At 36.4% G+C, this 17,410-nt stretch overlaps 1 protein-coding gene across 2 annotated transcripts in view; it reads right to left on the bottom strand.

Annotated features, from left to right (window-relative positions):
* Nucleotides 1–554: 554 nt before the first annotated feature.
* The window catches only part of ALKBH8 (alkB homolog 8, tRNA methyltransferase), a 70,621-nt gene continuing 53,765 nt past the window's right edge, over nucleotides 555–17,410 (bottom strand). For both annotated transcript variants that reach the window (XM_060017189.1, XM_060017190.1), the window contains 4 exons: nucleotides 17,218–17,369; nucleotides 14,138–14,394; nucleotides 2,614–2,763; nucleotides 555–1,616 (listed from right to left, as the gene is read on the bottom strand). In XM_060017189.1, the coding sequence (XP_059873172.1) occupies nucleotides 1,059–1,616; nucleotides 2,614–2,763; nucleotides 14,138–14,394; nucleotides 17,218–17,369 (1,117 nt within the window). In that variant the 3' untranslated portion in view covers nucleotides 555–1,058. The remainder of the gene's footprint in view (nucleotides 1,617–2,613; nucleotides 2,764–14,137; nucleotides 14,395–17,217; nucleotides 17,370–17,410) is intronic.

Genomic DNA, 17,410 nt, shown 5'->3' with positions numbered 1-17,410 from the left:
CCAAAAATTAAATAAATGAATAAATAAATTTATAAAAAACAATTTAAAGAAAAAAGAGCATATTTGCTGGGACTTCCTTGGCAGTCCAGTGGTTAAGGGGGCGAGGATTTGATCCCTGGTCGGGGAACTAAGATCCTACATGCCACTCAGCCAAAAAAAAAAAAAAAAAGAGCATATTTGGGTTGCCTTTAGCATCCAGACCAATGCATTAGGAATACCAATTAACTCTTGGTAATAACTATAGTCAGGATTAGTAGTTATTTCAGCCCTTTAAAAATAACCTTTTGTTCTCACGTGAAACCCTCTGTTTTAATTTTTTTCCATAGCATTTATCACCTGTATCTGTTTGCTTATTGTCTGTCTTTCCTTCTAGAATGTAAGCTCCATGAGGGCATGGACTTTGTTTTTTTCTTGTTCACTGTTCCCCTTCCAGAACTTAAAATAGTAACTGGTACAGAGTAGAGGTTCAATAAGTATTTACTGGATGAAAGTTCCTATATTAATATATGGGTACTATCCAATTGACTAAAATTTTACTGAGTACCTACTATGTGTCAAGCCCTGTGCTAGTAAGGTGTAGTGACAGAGTGGTTATCATCTATGATTTTACAGAGCTAACAATCACAGATAAAACTTCAGACAATTTTCTACCGAACAGGAATATTTTCTTTATTATTGATAAAATGTTATGTGATTACTTCACTAAGATTCTATACGATTTAGTTCATTTAGTAACACTTTATAACAAAAGTTTATCTTTAAAATGCTGTGCTCTTACCCTAGGATCCCAAATATTTCACAAACTACTTCAATCACTTTTAAAAACCATCCCTGTTACTCCCTATAGGAGAAGCCTACATTTATGGATTAAATGATGTCAGCAATAGTAGAAGATCGAATATTTCCTAACTAATCTCTACTTACAATTTCTCTCAGGCACTCTCCTTTGATACTTTTCCTCACGGTTTCTCTTTAACTAATAATACAGGTAATTTAATCTCCTTTTTTTTTAAAAAAAGCTGAACATTTATTCACTGTATATATGTTCATAGAGATGATCAGACCTTTTGAAGAATCACACACCAGTTCCCCTGATCATAGTAGCTTTGCAGTATGCTGATATTACTCAAAGTCTGGCAGGCAGCTTCCATTTCTCCCTCACAGAACACATGGTAGTAACGATGAAACACAGGACCTGGGTCATGGGATCCTAATGGTCCAAATGGCTCAATAGACTTGCCCTTACCAGGATTTTCCTTAAGGTGCCAGGGAACCAGTAAGTCTTGAGAATGAAAAGAAGTCCTATTAGTGTGAATAGGCAACTTGGAATTAGTAACTTTCCTTGAATTATATCCTCTATCCTGAAAGTCATTAATGGAGGGAACAGAAGGTGCTGAATCGTGATTGCCCACATCAGGCATCTGCTTCACAAGCAACTCTTGCACTGATGTATCATTGCTGATTTCCTCTTTCTTTTCTTGGCTAATTCTGTTTTCTCTAAGATACTTGGACTTATTATTATTATATTCTTGTTCCATTGCCCAAACATAGATGAGTGCCTTCCCACCAGGTCTTAGGAGTCGAACAAGTTCTTGGAGAGCTGCCACTCTACGCTCCTAGTTAAAACAAAAAAACAACAAAAAACCATATTGCCATTTATCAATGAGAAAGAGATACAGAGAGGAAACAGGAAAATATAACTGACTATAGGACTATTTTCAATTAAGATGGACAATACAGAAAATCAAACATGAAACAAATCTTATAGTTAAAAAAAAGGGGGGAAAAAGGAGAATTTTGCTCTGCAATTGAGAGGAAAAAAAGTGTTGATAAAAGGGGAAAACTTTTTTTTTCTTTCTGATAATAATACAGAGGCATAGAGGCTTTTCTGCTTTGTTTGAAATTCAGTTGAGATCATAAGATATATTGAAACTGCCAGGAATTCCAGCACAAAGGGATCTATAATGTTATTGCTTAGATTGGGGGAAACGAGTAACACCTAGGAATAATAAGATTTTTTTTCCTATAAGAAAAATATAAAATATTAAATTCACTTATTTTAAAATTAGAAGCAGAGTGACTAATTAAAAGCATCAGCATACTACTACCATATAAATACCTGAGTTTTGAAGAAAAGAACAGGAAAAGAAGAAAAATAGAATGGGAAGAACATGAGACTCAGATGTCAGGAATGAGAGTGAGAGCCGAGAAAGCAAAATGGGAAACGGAAATAAAGAAGAAGCTCAGAGGCTGAGGAGACAGAGAGAATACTCAAGAGGCTTAGAGCTGATGATCTCTTAAAGTCTCTTACAGCTAAATTCTGCGACTCTGTGGGTTTGAGGAAGACATTTAAAGATGAGTAAGACTCAGGTAGGAAAAAGGCAGAGATGTGCAGCAATAAATGCATAGTCTCATCAGACCTCTGTTTAAGTAATCACAGCTCCCATGTAACTCATCTCCATTCCACAGGCTTTCTTTAAAAACTGCAGTAAACTGACAAGAAAAGAGAATGGAAAGAAAGGAAAAGCTAAAATGGGGTCCAAATCAGTAAAATCCATGAACATTTCCTGCCACTTAGTTACAAGTTCTTGGAGCAAGAAAGACAATACTTACTGCTGTAGCAAAATGGTGAATAACAGCAATGGAGATGCAAGCATCACAAGACCCACTGCGGACTGGTACTGCCAAAGCATCACAGACAAAGGCCTGATAATGCTTCTCTCTACAAATGTCCACAAGGTTTTGGCTACGATCACAGCCAATCTATAACAGATAAAGAAAGAATTTCAGAACAACTTGTTTAAATGTCATAAAGTTATTAGACAGATTTCATATTCATTGTGAAAGGGTCTAAGACCATGATATTATAGGTTCTTACAACCAGTACAAAGTCAGCTTATATAATTTACAGGGCAGCATTTATTACCTTAACAGGTATCAAACAATTCAAATTAGTGAATGGAAACAAAATAACTAGAATAAAAATAACATTGGTGGAAATGGGAGGTCCTAATTGGCATCTAATTAATCACGACCCAGAATCTTGATCTTTTTGTAATATCACACTTTATTTTATTTTATACCTTATCGTATCTTATATTCTGCGCCACACGGCATGTGGGATCTTAGTTCCCTGACCAGGGATCAAACCCACACCCCCTGCAGTGGAAGTGCAGAGTCTTAACCACTGGACCACCAGGGAAGTCCAATATCACACATTTTAAAATGGAAATTATCGCATAAACATAGACATTTAGTCTTTTGGGGGAAGCTACAAATAAAGAGGTTCTAAGGTATCTCTTATTAGTATATAAACTATTCAGTAATGACCCAGATATCAGGAGGATGGCTTATTTTTTTTCCTTCTCCTTTATACTTTTCTCTATGTATTACTTGCACCATCATAAAATAAAATCTTCCCAAATAAAGTTAAATAATTTATTTCATTTTTTAAAGCCATTGAGTCTTGTTCTGCTAAATACCTGAATTCAAAATTTGTAAAATGCTATTGAATTAAACCTTTTGGCATAACCAAACCATTCTATGGGAATGATAACACTGAAGGCAGCTGGCAGCATCCTTTCATCTCCCCAAGCAGCTGAGGCCTAACATGCCTTATGCATATGTCTGGTTCTGTGGCAAGTATTTGTGGGCTAGGACTGCCTATATGCTCTCTAGTTTTGTTGTTGTTTTTGTACACAGTTTTGCTGTTTAGTTCTAAAAATACCATATATAGAGAGAGACAGGAACAAAGACAGAGACAGAGAGCACACACAAGCATGTGCAATGTGCACATATAAATTGAGGGAGGAATAGGAGGAGCTTAAAGAATGTTAAATCACTAATAATTATCTCCAGATATTTCTTCTTAACCCAATCTCTACAAGAGAGAAAAGATATGTATAAGTAGATTTCATCTAACAGAAGTAGCCACCTCAGGTTCATTTGAATTTTTGCTATAAGTAAGCATTGATCATTGCTAAGGGATCAGGGTTCCCTCAGTCCATCTGAGAATAAAGATATGAATCTTCATGTCAAAACAATTCTTATTAAGTCACACTGCCATGCCAATCATACCTAATATGAATTTGCTCAGTTTCTAATAAATATTAAATAGCTTCGGTATTCCAGCCCACAGCTGCATTAATATCTGAGGTATAATAAAAGGTACCAAGCTAGAGGTAAAGTATAGCAATATCATTTTGGTATAATTTTAAGATGGAAAAGTACTAAGGGCCCATTAATAACAACAGTGGCACAATTCCCACTTAATTGCTCCCTTTACCTGTATAAGATATATAACTGGCTATTACTCTTATTTATTTTCTTCCATATCTTATGCCAATAGTCACAATATCAAGATGACAGTACCACTCAAACAATATGTATATTATATTTTGGTCTTTGCCAGGTTTTATTACAATAAAATTCAGTTCATGGAAACAGAAGTTTCAAGTATGCCCAACTATTACCTTGCTAAAAGTCAACAAGAAGAAATCCAATGTGCCTATCCCCAGAGATAGAGCTTGACAGTTACTCAGAGGAGGAGAGTTATTATCTGAGGATCACAGATAAAACAGAACAAGGAGAAGAGCAACCGAACAAAAACTAGAGAAAATTTCCTTCTTCTTCCTGCCAGACTCTTACAATTATTTGTACAGAGCACTCCTTTTCACCAACAAATGAAATCAGGGGCAATTTTAGTCATAAAGTACCAGGTCTAATGTAGTCCTGACTCATACCTGGCTCAGTACTTTCACCTTTCACTTATTTTGCCTGAGTCTTCCAAATACTATAGTCAAATCAACAGTATTTTCTTCTCTTCCCTTTCTATTTTTAAATTCCCTTAAGTTTTTATACCAAGGATAGTACCAGATATTTGAAATTCTCCCTAATAATGCTACATAATGTCAAAAACAGGACAGAAAATAGCTTATGTATAAATACTCATTAATGGTAAGGGACTCATGTAAAGCTACATATTTCTGTATGTGGGATGGAGATGAATGACAATAAAAACACATATTGGTTGGGCTTAAAATGTATACTTTATACTTCTATATAATTTTTAAAGTCTTCAACATAATATTAAATATGAAATTCTGGAAGTACTGGTAAAAATGAAAAAGTATCCAACTTAGTAATCAAACTAAACAAGGTTTAACTTTTCCCCTATTAAAGTATCAAAAATATTTTAAAACCAAAGTATACCACAGTGATAGCACTGTGATACAACTTCCTGTCATAAAGTGTTGTTGACAGTACAAATTGGCTAGGCCAATTTTAAAAAGCCATTTGGCAAACCATTTTTTTTTTTTTTGCAGTACGCAGGCCTCTCACTGTTGTGGCCTCTCCCGTTGCGGAGCACAGGCTCCAGAAGCGTAGGCTCAGCAGCCATGGCTCACGGGCCTAGTCGCTCCGCGGCATGTGGGATCTTCCCGGACCAGGGCACGAACCCGTGTCCCCTGCATCAGCAGGCGGACTCTCACCCGCTGTGCCACCAGGGAAGCCCTGACAAACCATTTTTTAAGAAAGATAAAAATGTTCACAATTTTTCATCCAATAATCATTCTTCAAAAAATTTATCCTAAGAAAATAATCCAAAATATGGAAAAAGGTAAACAGGCTAATGAAATTGCCTTTAAAGAATACCCACCATATGTTAAAGCAGATTCTTTATATAAATGTACTTAACTCTTGACAGTGGTGGAAACAAGATGGTGGAGTAGAAGGACTTGAGCTCACCTCCTCTCACAAAAACACTAAAGTCCTCTCAAGAAAACATCAAAATTGCAACTAACTGCTGAACAAAAAGCAACAAAAAAGATATTCTACATCCAAGGACAAAGAAGAAGCCACAACGAGACAGTAGGAGGGGCACATTTGCAGCACAATCAAACCCCATTCCTGCGGGTGGGTGACCCACAAACTGGAAAATTCATCACAAAGTTTCTCCCACGGGAGTGAGAGTTCTGAGCCCCATGTCAGGCTCCCCAGTCTAAGGGCCTGGTGTTGGAAGGAGGAACCCCCAGAGCATTTGGCTTTGAAGGCCAGCAGGGTTTGACTGCAGGAACTCCACAGGACTGGGGGAAACAGAAACTCCACTCTCGGAGGGTGCACACAAAGTTTCACGCACACCGAGACCCAGGGACTCAGAGACTTCATAGGAGCTTGGCCAGAACTACCTGCTGGTCTTGGAATGTATCCTGGAGGGGTGGGGTGGGGTGGCGGCTGTGGTTCACTGTGGGAATAAAAACACTGGTGGCAGAGGTAGAGGTAACAGGGAGTACTCATTGGTGTGAGATCTCCTGGAGGCCGCCATTTTGATACCAAGACCTGGCACCACCCAACAGCCTGTAGGCTCCAGTGCTGGGATGCCTCAGGCCAAACAACCAACAGGGAGGGGACACAGCCCCGCCCATCAGCAGACAGCCTGCCAAAACTCTTCCTGAGCCCACAGCCACCTCTAAACACATCCTTGACATGGCCCTGCCCACCAGAGGGACAAGGCCCAGCTCCACCCACCAGTGGGCAGGCACCAGTCCTGCTGACCAGGAAGCCTGCACAACCCTCTAGACTAGCCTCACCCACCTATAATACTGCAACCTGCAGCCTGCAGCCTGCAATCTACAATCCTGCAGCCTGTAGAATAGAAACTGCAAACACAGAAAGTTAGACAAAGTGAGATGACAGAGAAATATGTTCAACACAAAGGGAAAGATAAAACCCTAGAAGAATAACTAAGTAAAGTGGAGACAGGCAATCTACCTGGAAAAGAATTCAGAGTAATGATAGTAAAGATGATCCAAAATCTGGGGAAAAGAATGGAGGCACAGACTGAGAAGATACTAGAAATATTCAACAAAGATATAAAGAACAAACAGAGGTGAACAATACGATAAGTAAAATGAAAAATACACTAGAAGGAATCGATAGCAGAATAAATGAGGCAGAAGAACAGATAAGCGACTGGAAAGACAGAATGGTGGAATCACTGCCATGGAACAGAATAAAGAAAAAAGAATGAAAATAAATGAGGACAATGTAAGAGACCTCTGGGACAACATTAAATGTATCAACATTTGCATTATAGGGGTTCCAGAAGGAGAAGAGAGAGAGAAAGGACCTGACAAAATTATGGAAGAGATAATAGCTGAAAACTTCCCTGACACGGGAAAGGAAAACATCACCCAAGTACAGGAAGTGCAGAGAGTCCCATACAGGATAAACCCAAGGAGGAAAATGCTGAGACACACATTAATCTACTTGACGAAAATTCAAGACAAAGAGAAAATATTAAAAGCAACAATGGAAAAGCAAAAAATAACATACAAAGGAATCCACATAAAGTTACAGATGATTTTTCAGCAGAAACTCTGCAAGCCAGAAAGGAGTGGCACAATATATTTAAAGTGATGAAAGGGAAAAACCTACAAACAAGAATATTCTACCCATCAAGGCCCCCATTCAGACTTGACAGAGAAATCAAAAGCTTTACAGACAAGCAAAAGCTAAGAAAATTCTGCACCACCAGACCAGTTTTACAACAAATGCTAAAGGAACATCTCTAGGCAGAAAAGAAAAGGCCACAATTAAAAACAAAATAACAAATGGGAAAGCTCACTGGTAAAGGCAAACATACAATAAAGGTAGGAAATCATCCACACGCAAATATGGTATCGAAAACCAGCAACTGTGAGGAGAGTACAAATGCAGGATATTGGAAATGCATTGGAAATTAAGAGACCACCAACTTAAAATAATCTTGTATATATACATATAGACTGCTATATCAAAATCTCAAAGTAACCACAAGCCAAAAGGCTACAATACATACACACACACAAAAGAAAAAGCAATCCAAACACAACACTAAAGACAGTCATCAAATCACAAAGCAGAACAAAAGAGGAAGGAAAGGTTCTTGAAAATATAAACAAAATTGATAAACCTTTATCCAGACTCATCAAGAAAAAAAGGAGAGGACTCAAATCAATAAAATTAGAAATGAAAAAGAAGTTACAACTGACACCACAGAAATACAAAGGACCATAAGAGACTACTACAAGCAACTATATGCCAATAAAATGGACGACTTAGAAGAAATGAACGAATTCTTTAAAAGGTACAATCTCCCAAGACTGAAACAGGAAGAAATAGAAAATATGAACAGACCAATGACAAGTAATGAAATTGAAACTATGATTAAAAGCTCCCCAAAAACAAAAGTCCAGGACCACATGGCTTCACAGGCGAATTCTATCAAACATTTAGAGAAGAGTTAACATCTATGCTTCTGAAACTATTTCCAAACATTGCAGAGGAAGGAACATACCCAACCTCATTCTATGAGGTCACAATCACCCTGATACCAAAACCACACAAAGATACCGCAAAAAAAAGAAACTTAGAGGCCAATATCACTGCTGAACATAAGCGCAGAAATCCTCAACAAAATACTAGCAATCAAAATTCAACAACACAGTAAAAGGATCATATACCATGTTCAAGTGGGATTTATCCCAGGAATGCAAGGATTTTTCAATATCCGCAAATCAATCAGTGTGATACACCATACCAACAAACTGAAGAATAAAAACCATATGATAATCTCAATAGATGTAGAAAAAGCTTTCAACAAAACTCAACACCCATTTATGATAAAAACTCTCAAGAAAGTAGGCATAGAGGGAACTTACCTCAACATAACAGAGGCCATATATGACAAACCCACAGCCAACATCATTCTCAATGGTGAAAGACTGAAACCATTTCCTCTAAGATCAACAACAAGGAAAGGTTATCCACTCTCAACACTATTATTTAACATAGTTTTGGAAGTTTTAGCCACAGCAATCAGAGAAGAAAAAGAAATAAAAGGAATCCAAATCAGAAAAGAAAAAGTAAAGCTGTCACTGTTTGCAGATGACATGATACTATACATAGAGAATCCTAAAGATGCTACCAGAAAACTAATAGAGCTAATCAATGAATTTGGTAAAGTAGCAGGATACAAAATTAATGCAGAGATCTCTTGCATTCCTATACACTAATGATGAAAAATCTGAAAGAGAAATTAAGGGAACACTCCCATTTACCATTGCAACAAAAAGAATAAAATACCTAGGAATAAACCTACCTAAGGAGACAAAGACCAGTATGCAGAAAACTGTAAGACACTGGTGAAATAAATTAAAGATGATACAGAGAGATATACCATATTTTTGTATGGGAAGAATCAACACTGTGAAAATGACTATACTACCCAAAACAATATACAGATTCAATGCAATCCCTATCAAACTACCAATGGCATTTTTCACAGAATTAGAACAAAAAATTTCAAAATTTAGGGCTTCCCTGGTGGTGCAGTGGTTGAGAGTCCACCTACTGATGCAGGCGACACGGGTTCATGCCCTGGTCTGGGAAGATCCCACATGCCGCGGAGCGGCTGGGCCCATGAGCCATGGCAACTAAGCCTGCGCATCCGGAGCCTGTGCTTCACAACGGGAGAGGCCACAATAGTGAGAGGCCCACGTACCGCAAAAAAAAAAAAAAAAATTTCACAATTTGTATGGAAACACAAAAGACCCCAATAGCCAAAGCAATCTTGAGAAAGAAAAACGGAACTGGAGGAATCAGGCTCCCTGACTTCAGACTATACTACAAAGCTATAATAATCAAGACAGTATGGTAATGGCACAAAAACAGAAATACAGATCAATGGAACAGGATAGAAAGCCCAGAGATAAACCCATTTACATATGGTCACCTTAACTTTGATAAAGGAGGCAAGAATATACAATGGAGAAAAGACAGCCACTTCAACAAGTGGTGCTGGGAAAACTGGACAGCTACATATAAAAGAATGCAATTAGAACTCTTTCTAACAGCATACACAAAAATAAACTCAAAATGGATTAAGGACCTAAATGTAAGATAAAACTCTTAGAAGAAAAGATAGGAAGAACACACTTTGACATAAATCACAGCAAGATCGTTTTTGACACATCTCCTAGAGAAATGGAAATAAAAACAAAAAGAAACCAATGGGACCTAATGAAACTTAAAAGCTTTTGCACAGCAAAGGAAAACATAAACAAGACGAAAAGATAACCCTCAGAATGGGAGAAAATATTTGCAAACGAAGCAACTGATAAAGGATTTATCATAAATGGGTGTTGAATTTTGTCGAAAGCTTTTTCTTTACCTATTGAGATGATTATATGGTTTTTCTCCTTCAATTTGTTAATATGGTTTATCACATTGATTGATTTGTATTTACTGAAGTATCCTGGCATCCCTGGGATAAACCCCATTTGACTATGGTGTATGATCCTTTTAATGTGCTGTTAGATTCTGTTTGCTAGTATTTTGTTGAGGAATTTTGCATCTATTTTCATCAGTGATATTGGCCTGTAGTTTTCTTTCTTTGTGACATCTTTGTCTGCTTTTGTTATCAGGTTGATGGTGGCCTCTCAGAATGAGTTTGGGAGTGTTCCTCCCTCTGCTATATTTTGGAAGAGTTTGAGAAGAATAAGTGTTAGCTCTTCTCTAAATGTTTGATAGAATTCGTCTGTGAAGCCTTCTGGTCCTCGACTTTTGTTTGTTGGAAGATTTTTAATCACAGTCTCAATTTCAGTGCTTGTGATTGGTCTATTTGTATTTTCTATTCCTTCCTGGTTCAGTCTCAGAAGGTTGTGCTTTTCTAAGACTTTGTCCATTTCTTTCAGGTTGTCCATTTTATTGGCATACAGTTGCTTGCAAGTAATCTCTCATGATCCTTTTTATTTCTGCAGTGTCAGGTGTTACTTCTCCTTTTTCATTTCTAATTCTGTTGATTTGAGTCTTTTCCCTTTTTTTCTTGATGAGTCTGTCTAATGGTTTATCAATTTTGTTTATCTTCTCAAAGAACCAGTTTTTAATTTTATTAATCTTTGCTATTGTTTCCTTCATTTCTTTTTCATTTATTTCTAATCTGTTCTTTATGATTTCTTTCTTTCTGCAAACTTTGGGTTTTTTTTTTCTTCTCTCTCTAATTGTTTTAGGTGTAAGGTTAGATTATTTATTTGAGATGTTTCTTGTTTCCTGAGGTAGGATTGTATTGCTATAAACTTCCCTCTTAGAACTGCTTTTGCTGCATCCCATAGGTTTTGGGTTGTCGTGTTTTCATTGTCACTTGTTTCTTTTTTGATTTCCTCTTTGATTTCTTCAGTGATCTCTTGGTTATTTAGTAGTGTATTGTTTAGCCTCCATGTGTTTGTATTTTCTACAGATTTTTTCCTAATCTAGTCTCATAGAATTGTGGTGGGAAAGGATACTTGATATGATTTCAATTTTCTTAAATTTACCAAGGCTTGATTTGTGACCCAAGATATGATCTATCCTGTTGAATGTTTCATGAGCGCTTGAGAAGAAAGTGTATTCTGTTGTTTTTGGATGGAATGTCCTATAAATATCAATTAAGTCCATCTTGTTTAATGTATCATTTAAAGCTCGTTTCCTTATTTATTTTCATTTTGGATGATCTGTCCATTGGTGAAAGTGGGGTGTTAAAGTCCCCTACTATGATTGTGTTACTGTCGATTTCCCCTTTTATGGCTGTTAGCATTTGTCATGTAGTGAGGTGCTCCTATGTTGGGAGCATATTTACAATTTTTGTATCTTCTTGGATCGATCCCTTAATCATTATGTAGTGTCCTTCTTTGTCTCTTGTAATAGTCTTTATTTTAAAGTCTTTTTTGTCTGATATGAGAATTGCTACTCCAGCTTTCTTTTGATTTACGTTTGCATGGAATATCTTGTGCCATCCCCTCACTTTCAGTCTTTATGTGTCCCTAGGTCTGAAGTGGGTCTCTTATAGACAGCATATATACAGGTCTTGTTTTTAAGTTAAGTATTTATCTAAGAAACACATTCAGACTGAAGGTACTCTAAAATCAATGCACAGAACATCATGTAGTGAATAAGTTAGACCAAGCTCTGGGTATGCACATCTCATCTATTATTGGTACAGTTATAAAGGCAATAAGTTTCTTGAAGGTATAAAATCTTTCTTATAAAATTTAACTCTGAAAATAAAGCCAACAGCTAATGCTGATGCTAGGAATTATGGAGTCTAAATAAGAAATGTTTCTTAGTTAGAATATAGAAATTTTGAATTAAAGAGCAGAAGAACAAGCTCATGCATAACTCAGATCAGATAAGAACAGATTCACCACATTTACTTCTAAGAGAAATGAATAGTTGTTTATAAAACTATTTCCATGAGAGCCCCAGCTAGTATTTTTAAAATATACTCTGTAAAGGAAATTATATAAAATAGTGATACTAATAATTTTTTAAATTCTGAGACTATCTTAGATATACATTTGAATACCCAGAATGAATGTCTCAGGTCACATCCTCTCATGAATGTCAAGAAATGCACATATTTTCATGCTCAAAGATGGCTGTTCAAAATACACTCAAGTATCATTGCTCCATCCAGGTTGGAGCCTCAGCAGCTTAAAAAAGTAGTTTTTTCTTTTACCATACATAATTCCATTTCTTGTATAATGAAAACCATAACTCCAACCCAGACAAGTAGTTTTCATTCATTCATTGAACCACACCTACTGAGCCTTCCCTACAGGTCAGACAATGGCAGTAGGTTCCAGAAAGAGCAGACAGGAAAGAACACATGCAGACTGCCACTGATAAAATGAATGTAGATTATGGAGAGTGAGTACACTTATGATTTTCTATTTCTTCTGAATATATTCCTTCTTGAATCAGCTTCAGGTTTTTGGTTCAGTTTATCAAGAAATCATTTTTCTTAACTGTAACAGGATAATATTATCATATGACTAAGTCAGTGTGTTTGACTTCAACCTAGTTTCACTGTCACAATTGATACCTGACTAGACATAGCCACAGGTTATCATCAAGAAAGTGTAAATAAAAGCAGAGCTTCCTGAGAAACATTTTTGGATAGTACCTTAAGATTAAAACATCAGAAGATATACTTTAAGCTGTGGTTAGAGTTGTGACAAATCTAAAACCTATTTCCTCTTCAACATGAACAAACTTAATTCACTAGACCTTACTCTTTATAAACTAAAATTTAATTGTAAACAGGATGACAATATATGAATACTTGTCTTCTCTTGATGAAAAGCGATTCTTTCATCTGCCTCTTAATGCACAAAGTCTACATTTCCTCAATTGCAGTAGTACTGTTCTTTCTTCATGTAGGTGTACAATATCTAGGATGAGGTTAAAATAAAGATTACAAGCAATCTGACATACTACAACAGCCCATGAAGGTAGACTGCTCTCATTCTCCTTATATACTCCCCTTACTCTAGTCCTTCCTCCCCTAATCTTGAGAAAGGGAAGCTCCAGTCCTCACAGAGCAGTGTTGACACAAGTACTTACAACAATGCACTAATGCAGGGAGAACTTCCTACTTCTTAGCACAGCAGAGAAAAAAGTGATCCATTAGAAAAAGAAATTATAACAACTGAAAACAGAAACTTTGGCATCAGAGAGAAGTGGGTTCAAGTCCTAGGTCTAGCACTATAACCTTGGTCAAATTTTTAATCTACTTGAGGTTTAATTTTCTCAACAGTAAGACAACAATAAATACTAACCTTTTTTTTTTTCTATTATGAGTAAAAGAACACTAGATTTGGAGTCATAAGGCATGGGTTCAAGTTCCAGTTACATCCTCTAATAATATAACACCAAGGAAGTAATATAACCTCTGTGAGCCTCAGTTTCTTCATTTATAAAAGATGGACGAAAATATCTGCTTTATACTTCTCATACTTACAAGGAACTAGGAAAGAAAATGGTTTCTATAAAAATCCTTTATAACCTGTAAAGAGTTTTATAAATATAAGACAGTTTTACTGATAAAATAATCTTAGAAAGCAAAATCTGAAGGGACCAAAAAAAAAAAAAAAAAACTGCAAATAATGGCATGCCCATAAATTTCTAGAGGAATAAAAAAGAATGGGAGTGTTCATTAATTTTCAACCTGTTGGTTACAATTTTCTGCAGTGACCTAAAAACACAGCATTATATCATGACGAAGGTGATAATAACCCTTACAAATAAAGCAAAAAGAAAGCCAGAAGCAACAATTACTTGCCATATATAACTCCTTATTGATGCCAAGATATTTTCCATTTCCACATCCAATATCAGCAACTAATGAACCACTTGGCAAAGCTTTCAAAAACTCCACGATGTGTGGCCAAGGGGTATGTCTCGTGCTGCTAAAGTGTCTAGCAATTTCTTCGTAAACTTGATGGACATATTCTTGCTCCAGTTGTGAGGCTTCTTTATCACTCTCTGGAAATGATGTGGAAGCCTCCTTCATCTGGCTGTCACAGACCAAAGGGTAACCTAATGAATAAAAGAAAGCAATATAAACCATTTACTTATTTGTTTGTTTTTTTAATTTATTTTTTGGCTGCACCACGTGGCATGTGGGAGCTTAGTTCCCTGACCTGGGATTGAACCCACGCCCCCTGCATTGGAAGCACAGAGTCTTAACCACTGGACCACCAGGGAAGTCGCTAAACCATTATTTTTATCCAAATGATTCATAAGGTATGATTGTTTTCTCAAAAGAAAAAGCAAATCAATCCACGTTTGATGACTAGGGTTAAATAGGCTCTGATTTATCAGTTAAAAAAAGTAGTTCTTACCTAGCAAGTCCAATTATGTATGTGAGGGGTCTAATACAAGAAGGGGTAAATCCATTTGAAACAAAATATGACTGTAATTCTGCATGCCTTATAATGCAGATGCCTATTTTATCTTGGGATTAAGGGTCCTCTTATTCAGGAAAGCATCTTGATGGGCCTGGTGTAACCAGAAGAAATTTAGCAATTAACAGGATTTAGGGTTTTTGTCTTGGTAGGAGTTCTGGGGACCCTAGGACTCTCAGAAGAACCAGACCTAGAAACAAAGTGTGATTTGGTAATAATCACAAGATTTAATGAATACTGTTTGAAGCGGTTTACATATATTGTCTCAATCCTCACAGTAACACTATGAATAGGTATTATTACATTCATTTTACAGATGATGAAACTGACTCATGGAATATTAAATAATGATCCCAAAGTGACAAAGATGTTAAGTCATAGAGTCAAGATTTGAACCCAGGCAGTGGAGACTCCAGAATCCACATTCTCAATGACTACACTGTGTTGCCTCCTTCAATAGAATGAGCAAATCCTAAGGAGAACACCAGCAAGTAGAGGAGATGACAGAGGAAATTTAGGATACAATGTCTCAAATTAATTTTGAAGTGTTCCCTGTTCTCTGCAATAACGTCTAATATTCATTTCGAGTCCTTGCCTTTTCTTGGCTATGCTATAATTTCCCTTTGTCTTCAGCCAGTCTGTGGCACACAACATCTTTTTATGGGTAGTATACTAGAGAATAAAGAAAGAAGTAGTGTTCCCAGAGAAACCACAGACAAGACTTAGCAATAATTAGAAAGCATGTGGCAGCAAAGAATTGATGGCTTCAGGAATTTTCCCTAAATATAACTAGAAGATTCCAAACTTTGAATGGGAGTGGAACTATCTAGTCCCTACTAATGTGTAAAGTGAAGCTCTAAACACTTTATGTAGACATTTAAGAAAAGGGTAGCCCCAGAAAGCTTGAGAGCTCTAAAACATACATGCGGAAACAGATGGGTTACATTATGTTGGTTACATCAGAATTACAATTACACTACAATATACATTACAATTATCTTAAGCTGGTCTTGCTAAAAATTTTATTCTCTTGGAAATTATGAACATCTCAGTTATGTAAAAGGAGGATCACTTAAATCCACAAATTTTGACCAAAAGTATCCAAAAGATGGCCTTGAACTTTTAAAAAATCTGTAAACTGAATATATAATCAGAGCTTCTTATAGCAACCCTTAAATTAATGCCCATAACAAAAAAACATTTGCATAAGAAAACTAACTTGTCTCTTCTACTAAATTTCAAGTTCCTTGAGAACAAGAGCCATGCTTTATTTTTCTATACATTGTAAAGCTACTGGCAGTGTTAGATGTTCATCAAATACTAAATAAATATTTTTTAATTGATAAAAAAATTTTGTTTTTAAGTCCTTAGTGACATTTTTAGCAAAAGAAACAAAAACCTGTTAAAACCTATTTTAAGCTTCATTAACATGAAGTTATCAAATATGAAGAGTCCAAGTTTCCTAACAGAATAATATCTTATACATATAATAAAGATTTTTAATTTAAAATGTTTTTAAGATGACTAAATCCAAAAGCTCCTGCTAAGATACCACCTATAACTGAAACCACCAGGATGTAAAAAGCTCATAACATCACTGTTATTGTAAAATATTATTTATAAAACACAAGGGGTTTTTATTTGAGTCCAAGAAATACAGGTCATGATGCACTTATACAGACAATTCAGAACAGCATCCTTGACAAGTTTTTGAGCACTCCTTTCCAAACTGACTAAAACAAACACTGTTTATCCCCCTAAAGTTATCCACTTAGTATAGAACAGTTTGTCATTTCCAACTTCCCTGTTAAGTTAATGAGAAGTAATTGAGAAATGTGACGAGCTGTTTCCAAAAAAACTTATTCTTGTACAAGTGATATTTTATTTATTTATTTTTTTCCCCACCGTGCAGTGACCTTTTTTTTTTTTTTTTTTTTGCGGTACGCAGGCCTCTCACTGTTGTGGCCTCTCCTGTTGTGGAACACAGGCTCTGGACGTGCAGGCTCAGTGGCCATGGCTCATGGGCCCAGCCGCTCCGTAGCATGTGGGATCTTCCCGGACTGGGGCACGAACCCATGCCCCCTGCATTGGCAGGCAGACTCTCAACCACTGCGCCACCAGGGAAGCCCCTACAAGTGATATTTTAATGCCCCCAAACTGTAGTATTCTTAACCATGACTATAATAAATAAAATATTCATTTAGAATCCAACTATGCTCAAGCACTATGTTTGAGGAAAATAAAGATGAGTAAGATGCAGTCCCTGCCCTCAAGGACTATAAACCTAACCACGGGGGTGGTTAAGAAAAGTATATGTCAGTACAATACAAGGCAGAACACAGGAAATGCCATTAGAGAAGTTAAGACAAAGCTCTTCTCAGTTCTTATGGGACTTTAAAAGATTTTCATAGTAGATTTACTCCATTTTACAGGAGAACCAAAATTATATACTTACTACAATTACAAGGTGTTTGCCTCACTTTCCTAAAGGTAAATGATGTCCGTATTCCCCTCTTGCTTAAAGTTAAGTCTTCAACATCTCCAGTGATAATTCCACTTTTGTGACCCCTGGACGCTTGAACAGTATCAAATTTTCTGGGTGTGATTCTAAAAACAACAGTCAAATTAGTTTATTTAACACTGTATTC

The sequence above is a fragment of the Delphinus delphis genome, chromosome 8 (assembly GCF_949987515.2).
Source record: "Delphinus delphis chromosome 8, mDelDel1.2, whole genome shotgun sequence".
In the NCBI taxonomy this organism is placed as follows: Eukaryota; Metazoa; Chordata; class Mammalia; order Artiodactyla; family Delphinidae; genus Delphinus; species Delphinus delphis.
This window is presented reverse-complemented; position numbering and strand designations above follow the sequence as displayed.